This window comes from Phlebotomus papatasi, chromosome 2, assembly GCF_024763615.1.
Source record: "Phlebotomus papatasi isolate M1 chromosome 2, Ppap_2.1, whole genome shotgun sequence".
Lineage (NCBI taxonomy): Eukaryota > Metazoa > Arthropoda > Insecta > Diptera > Psychodidae > Phlebotomus > Phlebotomus papatasi.
The window spans coordinates 8,827,303-8,838,242 of NC_077223.1; the positions used below are offsets into that span (position 1 = coordinate 8,827,303).

General features: G+C 33.9%; 1 protein-coding gene across 1 annotated transcript; it reads right to left on the minus strand.

Annotated features, from left to right (window-relative positions):
- Positions 1 to 3,039: 3,039 nt before the first annotated feature.
- LOC129803643 (cytochrome P450 4d2-like) lies at positions 3,040 to 10,763 on the minus strand. The gene is made up of 3 exons (XM_055850355.1): positions 10,220 to 10,763; positions 4,267 to 4,336; positions 3,040 to 4,184 (listed from the first exon to the last, which is right to left on the minus strand). The coding sequence occupies exons 1-3, from the start codon at positions 10,761 to 10,763 to the stop codon at positions 3,290 to 3,292; spliced, it is 1,509 nt and encodes a 502-aa protein (XP_055706330.1). The 3' UTR covers positions 3,040 to 3,289.
- Positions 10,764 to 10,940: the final 177 nt, after the last annotated feature.

Sequence of the window (10,940 nt, forward strand, 5' to 3'; positions counted from 1 at the left end):
TTGGCTTCTGCTTTTTATTTTTATCCAATTGACCTATTTCTTGGGAACCTGATGACGTCACTGAGGAGGAATTACAGCGCAGCCGCAGGTAAATTTCCAGGTGAAATAAGAAGGAAAATTACCTAAGACCGGAATTTGATATCTCTTACCGTTTAAGCTCCAGAATTTTGATAATTGCGAAAAACGCGGATTGTGATTACAGGGAGTTCCGCTTTCAAAGAAATTCGCGAAACCAAAAAAAAACCGTGAATTCACTTTAGTGTCACAGTAAAATTGCATACGCACAGGAGATGTCTTTGGAATGGAATAATGGACTAAGTTACGGAAAGCCGTGATGTATGCAAAACATTTTCGGCGCCAATTTTTCAGCCTATAGTGTCAACGGTTCATAAGAAATGTATTTTAAATTAACCCTCTAACGCTCTAACGCTTTAACTTTGACAGAAGATTTAACACATTAAGTTCATATTTTTTCTGAAGAGAATTACATAAATTTGCTCCTTGACTCTTCTAGAATGTTACTGTTTAGTGAAAATTCTTTAGATATGATTTGAAAACTTCTTAAATACAAGAAAAATACGCGAGTGTAAAATGTTTCTATTGGAAACAAATTAATCCAAATGGAGACAAGGGAAAGTTTCTAATTGGCGACAAACAGTGTAAGTGAAACCACGACGAAAGGCTTCCAAAACCTTTTTGAGTTGCTCCTGAGTGCAGGATTTGTTCTTGTTCCTGGCATTTTCTCCTTTCCCATCTAAAACAATAAGAGAATCTCTCCAAAAAAATCATTTCCGGGGTTTCCTATTGAAGCATTTGCAGACACTTCAGAAAAAAAAACCCTTTTTCACGAAATAGGTAATTATTTCATTTGAAAACTTGACGTACACTTAACAATAAAGATTAGCACTTAATTTAACTGAAATTAGCCAGAAATATGACATAAATATTAAACAAAGCGAATAAACAACAGTAAATTTATTGTGTTTTTCATTGGAAAACATGGTCGATCGATGAAAAATTCGATGGTGAAGAGGTACACTTTTAATTTTTCTGAGAAATTAACAAATTACAATTTGAGAATATGAAAGGATTTTCGCTTTATTTGGAGCAAAATTAGCTAAATAATGAAAATTGGGTATAAAAAATATATAAATATAATAATTTAGTACAATATTTATCATGAAAACAATGACGTTTCCATTTGGAGTAGCGAAAAATTTCCATTTGGAGCAGGTTTTGAATTAGCTTAATTTAACTTCATTTTACTTTTTCAAAAATAATTTGAACTAAATTTAATTTTTATTGACACCGGCACACCTTTTAGATCAGGCAAAAGAGAATGGCCAAGACAAATGGAGGAGTAAATTTATGTAATTCTCTTCAGAAAAAAGGAGGGCAAAGCGTCCGAGGCTTTGCGAGCTGCTCGAACTCCCGAGCAAGAGCTCTGCCTTATATACCTTTTCGCAAGTTTTCTGATGTATAGAAAATTTGTCGAATTAAATTTGTCTAGAAATCACCACAAAACCATCTTGAAGTTCAAAATTGTCCAAGAAGAGGGTTTCAAAAAATCATTAACCTTTTAATTAATTAATTAATTGAACAAATCGGGTGAAAATTGCTTTGAGCTTAAATAATTCCAGATGGGGATTTTTTCGGTGATAGGTGTCTAAGGACGAAATGTTCAGCTAGACTACCTCCAAGACATATCCAAAAATGAACGAAATCGTCAGGGCCATTTTTTTGCACAATTAGAAAAAACCTCATTTTTTGCCTATTTTTGGGGGATAGGGAACGCATTAAAGGAGAGGGGGGAAATAAAGTGGTTGGGTTCGAAATAACGTCATTTGAGGAGGGGTCATCGAAGACCGGAAGTTGATATCTCTTATCGTTTAAATTTTATATTTAAACGATAAATAAATTAAATTATTTAAATTTTTTCAGGCTGAGCCTTGAGAAATTATCGCCTAAATTTTTCTTCTTTTTGTTTATTTTTCATTTTTTTTCTCATTTTGATGTATTAATTTTTTTTGTAATTTTTTTTCTTTTTTTCACAATCGTAAGAGGGATGACCCTATTATTGTGAATTAAATAAACTATTATTATTATTATTATTATATGGGTCAAAAGACCGAAAAAGTGCGAAAAACAGTATTTTCAAAATAAATCTATTACCGTTACTTTCCCGATCCATCACCGATTATGACCGATGCAGTCGGGTTCAGAATTAAAAGATCTTTCAAACATGTCCAAATTTGTCCAAATCCGTTGAAAATTAGGCCCTCCAGGGTGGTTGACTTTTGACCTTGAATAATTCAAGATGGCGATTTTTCCGGTGATAGGTGTCTAAGGACGAAATGTTCAGCTGGACTACCTCCGAAACATATCCAAAAATGAACGAAATCGTCAGGACCAATTTTATGCAAAGTCAAAAAACGTGTTTTTTGGAGAGGATAGAAGGGGTGGGGGGGGGGGGGGTAATTTGTATAACTTAGTTCGATAGAGAAAGTTGACTTGTGGGGGGGTCACTGAAGACTGGAAGTCAATATCAGCATTTGGCAGCTAGGATGGTGAGAAGTTGAAAAAAAGTCGATTGTGGAAACTGCTCTCTCTTGGAGTTGGAGCAGTTAAAATAATTATTATTTATTTATTTCGATGTAGCGGGCTTTTATGTCCATTTTGTACATTATTCAGTTTACAATGTTTCGTGAAAAATGTCCATTCAGACGCTTCAATCATTTGCACCGGGCGGGACCCGAACTCACAACTGTAACAGTCGAGCCGGTGGTCACACCGCCCAAAAACCGAACGCTCTTACCAATTGCACCACGGACACCCCAGTTAAAATATGAACATAATGTGTTGAATCTTCTGTCAAAGTTAAAGCGTCTGGAAATGGTTTTGAATTAGGACATTTACCCTAAATTTCGATTGAACTTCAGATCAATTTTGTATGCAATATTTTTCGATCTAAATTGAATCCTTCTAGCTATTTCGAATGTTACAGATTTTCGGACAATTAAAAAAATTGAAAAATTAGAATTTATACTCAAAAAATTTTATTCTCTTATCTTAAAATTTCACCAAGAATGTAAATAATTGGTTACATTTTGGACATTTTTACATAAAATTTTTATTGATTTGTAAATTAGAATTTGCACTTGAGAAATTTGACTGAAGAAAAGATTGCAGATCGCAAATAAAAGTTTTAAAAAAAAATCCACTGGAATAAGCTACATTTAGTATTTAAATAAAATAGGTACTTAATTGCGCATTTTAATAGTTAACACTGTCACGAAGTTCTTTTCTCAAAATTGAGGACAATCCCATTTTTGGCACGTAGTACAATTGTCGCTATCAAAATGGGTTTATCGTAACTCGGATCCACAGAGATCCTGTACTTCTGCAGCAATCTCACGACCAGTGTCTTCATCTCCGCCATGGCAAACTTCTGCCCAATGCAATTCCTGGGGCCAGCACTGAAAGGGATGTAGCTGTAGGGATTTCTACCTTCGATCTCATCCTCCAGGAAACGTTCGGGATTGAAGGTATCCGGATCCGGGTAAAGACTTGGATCCTTGCCCATGCAGAAAGCATTAATTACGACATTACTTTTCGCAGGAATCCGCATGCATTTCAGCTCCACTTCCTCAGGGAAGTACCTAGCTACCATGGGAACTGGTGTAAAGAGCCTCAGGGATTCCTTAATCACACACTCCAGGTAAGTCATATTCTTCAAATCACCAAAAGTAAATAATTTCTTCGGATCCATCCCAAGTACATACTTGATCTCCTCTACAATTTTCTCCTGAACTTCTGGATAGAGCGCAATATTGTAGAGTAGAAAAGATATTCCTGAAGTTGTGGTATCATGTCCAGCAAACATAAAAGTATTCACTTCCTCTCGAATATCCTCATTGGTCAGAGGTTTTCCATCAACTGTTGCCTGCAGAAGAATATCCAGTAGTGCCATTTTATCTTTTTGACCAACTTCAGCATTTCCCTGAACTTTCCTTGACGCTATTCCCTCCAGTAAATCCTGCCGACGTTTCTCAATGATTCTATCTGTCCATTTGTGCAAGGTTTTTACAATTTCGCGCTCGCGTTTGCCACTTTTGGACAATCTATAGAAGAATTCAATCCTCAAAAGCGCATTGTACATCCTCTTGTGCAATATATCCGTTATCCTTTTAGGACAAAATACCGAAAATGTGATTTTATTTGTCAAAAAAAAAAAAATTAACTTGCTTTATATCCTCTATAACTTACTCTTTAACTCCTTCAACATATTCAGAATTTCTATTTAGTTGTGATTCCATTGAAGTACCCATGGCAGATTCTAGAAGAAATTATTTTTTGATAAAGTTTTATCTATTCCGCTGTAATAAATTTTTATACATGTGGTATCAATAAAAAAAGCCAGCCAGGCTTTGTTTATTTTCAGAGAAAATTGATAAGCGAATTTACTGTGTCCAAAAAATAATGCGCTTCTTGGGAATTCAAATAAATGCATACCAAAATTACCAAGTAGGAACATTAAGGAAAACATAAAAGGTTGAAACTGATTGAAATAGGTCTATGGCTGAATTGAATTAACGAATATCAATGTACTTCTAACTTATTTTGAATGTAAAATTTCATCTCAACTGAAGTATATGCTTAATTGTTTTTGAAAAGCCAATTTCCGAGTAAAACTGCTTCACCCTCCCAACAATTTTTCTTTCAATTAATCAAATTATATGATCCATGATTCTATTCTCAAATTTACAACTTTATCTATTCCTTTTTCCCCACTGAGGGCATGCATGGGAATATCCATGACGACAATAAAATAATAAGAGTCAGAATGTGACTGTGAAAATGATCACGATTTCGAATATATGGAGTAAGCATGATACGTCAGAAAGCAATTGCTAAATAAAAGCAAAACCTCTCCTCACTGAGAGAAATCCGAAAAAGTTAAAGTAACATTCTGGAAATGTTTATTTTATCCTGCAGTATTGATCCGAAATCGGTGTAAATATTATGCTTTTTAGGTATATTAGGGGTTAAAGTCACCCTTTTTCATGTTAATTTTACCCTTAAAAAGGTGTAAAATTAACATTAATTATGTTGATATATTTTTACACTCAAAAAGTGTTAAAACTATGACGAAAAAAAGTTAATCGCAGCCTCTTTTTTTTTCTCAGTGCTCTCATCGCAAAACTACTCTGCATCCACATCTACCTCTTACGTATCATAAGCATCATAAGAAAGTGAATATTTTGAGAATACGAGCATTGATACGTCATTCAACTAGGGAGTTGCACTACGATGGCATCATTGGAACTTCCTTTATGTTTATTATTAAAGTTTGTATTAGCCATTGCTTTAACTTTTACTCCACATTGTGTATTTTTGTTACAAATGTTTCTATTTTGGTATGAAAATCTACTTTTCGGGATTTCTCTTGATAATTTGTTAGTAAGCACAGTTGTACATACAAGTGACGATATTACCCTCTTCGTAGAGTAAGAGCAATAATCTGTGCTAATTATTCCTAAACCGATAATATAGTGCCTTATCATATTAATAGAGGTCAAACGGATGGAGATATTGACTTAGAATCTTCGATAACCTCCCCAGAAGTTACCAAACTTCAATGATTTTTTTTATTTTTTGTCACTTTAAATGTCGAAAAGAAAACCAACTTTGAATAATAAAGGCACCGATGAGACGCATAATTATCTTTCTATTGATAATCCAATCACTGTCGGGTGGAATAGAATTAGCCCAAATTAAGGGCAGAATCACATTGACAATAAAATGCTCGCCGTAGCCTCACCGTATATCGCTAATTTACGCATTTTCATTCCAATTCTTACGCAAATCTTCCATTACCGTATTACCTTATCTTATACTCGGTGGCACTAGGTGAAAATAATATAAGAAAATTGAAGAAATATAACGAAAATGCGATAAACGGTGAGCAAAAAAACTGTATACAGTGAGCAAAACGGTGAGTAAAAAAACTGTATACAGTTTTTTTGCTCACCGTTTATCGCATTTTCGTTTTATTTCTTCAATTTTCTTATATTATATTTTTATATTATATTTTCTTATATGATTAATTTCTCGTACAGTTTTTTTGTTCACCGTTTATCTCATTTTCGTTTTATTTCTTCAATTTTCTTATATTATTTTCACCTAATGCCACCGAGTATGAGATAAGATAATACGGTAATCGAGAATTTGCGTAAGAATTGCAATGAAAATGCGTAAATTAACGAAATACGGTGAGCATTTTACTGTCAATGTGATTCTGCCCTAAAGATCTTTTCACAATAGCTTTCGATGTACTACGCACCTTTTTCAGAGGCTGATGATTCCGATGAATTGTAACTTTTTCGACGACTTAAGAAGGTGCGTTTTTCACCCGACGATCAATGGATTATCATTATCATTTTATCACGATCATTGGATTATCAATCAAGTGTAATTGAAGTATTCAACACAATTTTATCATGTATAAAAAAAAATAAAATAATAAACATTCTCAAAAAAAACGATAACTCGTTTGAAAAGAGAATGCAAGGTTACTGAAAAAAAGATATTAAGAAGCACACACAAAAAAAAGTTTAATCTGCCTAATAAAATAAATAGGCTGAAAATTAGCACTTCTTTAATTACTTTGGAATAAAAAACTGAAAAACAAGATATTATTCGTCATCGGTTCGTTTGCATCAGCAACTGTACTCTCTGAATTTGTTACAGACAACTACGCGGTGATGCGTCGTTTGCAAGAAATTAGATATAAAGAAAGTGCAAATAGCTGAGTTTCTGATCCAACAGACCATAATGTAAGGTTGAGGGAGGTTGGGCTAATTTGAGCTGTGGGTCTACATTGATATACAATTTTTTTTGTATATTTCTAAAGAAAACTGGACTTTAATATAATGTAGAGAAAAGTGCCCATGCTTCGTACGATTCCAAGCTTTGTAATGACTAAATTTTTCCTGTTTCTAAATAAATAACTGAACACTTCCTCCTAGTTTTTAAAATACAGGTGCGATGAGTCACATTTATTGAGAAACATAGTAAAAATCTAGTCATTACGAAGTTTGTTATCGTACAAAGCTAGGCACTTTCTCCTAATTTAGATAGACCAAACAATTATGGATCTAAATTAATATTTATGGTAAGATAGCTCTCCCTAGAAATATGCAAAACAATCGTATATCAATGTAGGTCCATATCTCAAAGTAGCCCCACCGCCATATACAAGAGTTTTCTTTTTTTTCCATTCTTTTAAAACTCACAGCAGGCAAAAAAAAACAGTTAAAATGTATAATAATTACTTAAAAATACTGCATAGATTGCTCGAATTCGAAAGTTTGATTTATACATGTCCGCAAACTTTATTTCGCATTAATTATTTGAAAATATAAAAATATTTGTCGAATCAAATATATACCTTTAATAGGTTAACAGGACAATTAAGAGGACTTAAGACTTTAAATTTAATAATTAAACCAAAATACCCAAAATTTAAGGAGAAATGAAGAAAAAATGTGAAAAATCTATTGTCAAAAAGAAACGTGGTAGAGTAAGTGTGCCAAATTTCATCATAGTCGCATGCCCCAAATTCTCAAGTTTAAAATGTAATATTTTTAATAAAAATTGAATATTTTTGTTACTTTTTTATAAGGAGTGTTGCTTGGAACTTTTTAGACAGTTTATCGTCTTTATTTTCTCTAAAATCAATCTTAATACATTTTAAAATGAATAAAAATATAGAGATAGCATGGTGGCCTATTCCGGGCCACCTTGCCTTTCCGGAATTCTTCCAATGCGTTTTTCAAATCATCTTGCTCGCCGAAACGATATTTTTCGTTATTTTTTGCATTGTATAATGTCTAGAGTATGCAAAAACTAAAAATTCATGGAAATTTGAGGAACAAAACAATGTGGCCGGAATTGAAAGCTGGCCGGAATTTGGCACACTTACCCCAAGAAGGACATTTCCAGTTAAAAAAAACTGACAATCCCCATGACGATCTTACGAAGGCTCGAACATCATCTTTCACCGCTTGACCTATCAATCCTATGCAGATTGTTTATAATCTTTCACAAAATTTAAATGAGTAAAATGAGTAAAATTATGGAAATTTTTGACACTAGCTTCTTTTCAATAGTAAAATCCCGTTAATAATTTTTAGTGACATCATAGATGTCTCTTTGGCACCGATCCCTCTAAGGGCGTTCCTGTTGTTAAACAGTGACTTACGGAGTTATCACTACACTACAAAATTTGACATTAAATTAAAATGTTGCTCAATAAAATAAAATTTCTAGAACTACTCAAAATTGCTCAGATGAGTATTTTGTTTTTAAAGGATTCAATCGTTTCAGTGAAAATGCACAATTTTTGTGAAAAAAAAAAACAGGAAACCGTCTTCTGATATTAACGGTTCCATTTCATACTATGCTGCTATCTCAGAATGACAACTTTTCCGGAGAGTCATTTGAAGTTTGCGATTTCTTATGTTACCCGTGTAATTTTTTTTTCGAAAAACTTGAATATCTCGTCACTTGGGTAAGAATTCTGAGATTGTGAGTTTTTCACGTGAGAAATTCACGGTTCTGACATCACCTTCAGTAAGCATTTTGTCTAGCTTTATTTTTTTTTTTAACTTTAATATGAATTCTGTGTAAGCTTCACTAAACGCTTACAGAAAATGATCTAAAAAACCAGGAGCATGACATTTCCTATGTTTCCCATAAGTTTCTAGCGCGCCGAAAAAATTTTTGAGTTTATCAGCTGTTTTCTGTCATTGTAGAATGAATTAGCAAAATATACTAATACAAAATAAAAGCCAATTTAATAACGAAGAGGTAACCGAAAACCCCAAATTGGCAATCTACGTAGTTTTGAAGATATCTCGTGAAATGTGTACGAAAACAGGAAAAAAATTACACTAAAACTGGTCGCATTTTTCAGAGCTAATGTCACCCCCCTGTAAAAACCGTGAGTTTCTCACGTGAAAAGCTCACGCATCTCAGAATTCATACATACCCTTTGTTTGATGACTACCAATTTTCATCAGTTGTAGATCGTGGTTCCAGGAACAAAAATATCCCTCAGAAAGGTTAAGTCGACTTAGCGCAATATGTAATGAATAAGCTTCTTACGTGTCGTGTAAAAGAACCCCCCCCCCCAACCTAGGAGAAAAAAGTTGTGGGCGCGATAGCGACTCCTAACACGAGTATCCGATGGAAATTTAATTAGCAAATTTTGCTCATTAATTTGCTCAATTCTCATTAATTTGCTAATTAATGAGCAATCATATTCATGCTATTTTAATCTATTTCAAACAATTTGTGGGGTCCAAGTTCACCGATTTCTAAAAATTCTTGCCAAAAATTGCACATTTGAAGTCGTGTTAGCAACAATTAATGTTTGAATCGCGGTAGGATGTAGATTATTAGTAAGAACGTTGCGGGTTCTGGGAGAATCTAACGGCCAAGGTGCTCTTTCAAGAGCTTCGGTCCTCCTGTTTTGTTTTTATTATGTTACTAATCAATAAGATAAGTATATGCCTGAGTGAATTGCAGTATGACAGCTGCTTGAGGGTGGGAAATAAAAATATATACATTAGTATCAAAATGATAAAATTTGATATAAAAGCAGAAATATTTCAATTAGTTTATCTCTAGTGGCTCTAGTAGTAATGAGTTCCAACTTTGGAGAAAAATCGCATCATTTCTTGGACACATTTTTTTTTTGCACAAAATTAACTTCGGTGCGAGAAAAATCAAACTCCCTGGACAGACAAGTGCGATCTGTCCAATCTGTGAATCACTCTATAATTTACAGATAGATTTTATGATATACACAGGCAATTAGTCCAAATGACAAAATTGCTGGTTGCTAGTCTATCATTATGTTTTGATTTTTCTGTAGTGTTGCAGCTACTAAAAATTATGTAAATAGCATTAAAAATCATTTAAATTAATTTGGATTCTTATCGTAGTTCAACAATTTCTTGTTATCTTTGGAGTTAAGACACTTTAAGCAATTGATTTTTTTTATTATGGGAATTATGATAAAAAGTGTCGTATGGATGTACAAAAAACATGATAACCAGCACGTTTCGCTGTTTCTTTTTTTTCTGAGACCACATTCACAACCTTGAAAAATTTTTGCTTTTTTTTTTGGCAAATAAAATGATTTTGAACTCACCACAGATCACGTCGAATGTAAGAAGACTGATTAAGGGGCAGATATTGACTGGAGTTTTTGCACTGAATTGCTCAAGTTTCTCAACAAAGATTTTACTCTGTTTATCGAAGATTTCCACAAAATACTCGAGGATCTTGAAGTGAAAAGCTGGAGTGAGGATTTTTCGCCTAGTCTGCCACTTTTTGCCCGTTGTCAGCAAAAGTCCATCGCCAAGCCAGTTATTTAAATATGAATATTCAATGGCTTTGTTAATATGAACTGGACTATTGAGAATTGCCTCGACATATTTAGGATCTGCGATCCCGAGGAAGAGCATATTAACCATCCAGACTCTGGTCATTTTTCCAAATTCCTGTGACCCTTTTGTGACCAAATCCAACACTTCTGATGGCTTCTTGAACAAGAAAAAGCCAGCATGTCCAAGAATTGGAAGAAAACCCGGACCCGTGAATTGTGTCCCTTCCAGTCGCTTTATTTTTTGCCTGTAGTCAAACAAGGCAAACAGAAGCACTGCAACGATACTCAGAGCCACAAACACTAACATTGTTCACGCTTCCACGCTCAATCACACACTAAATTATTTTCCGGCTCACTTTGTCCGCGATCGCTGAAATTCTCAGACGTTCTCAACAATATCTCATATCATTTCATTTTTTCTTCTTTAGTTTTTGTCTTCGTGTATTTTGAAATAACGAACGCGACTGTCGGCGTTTTTTTCTCA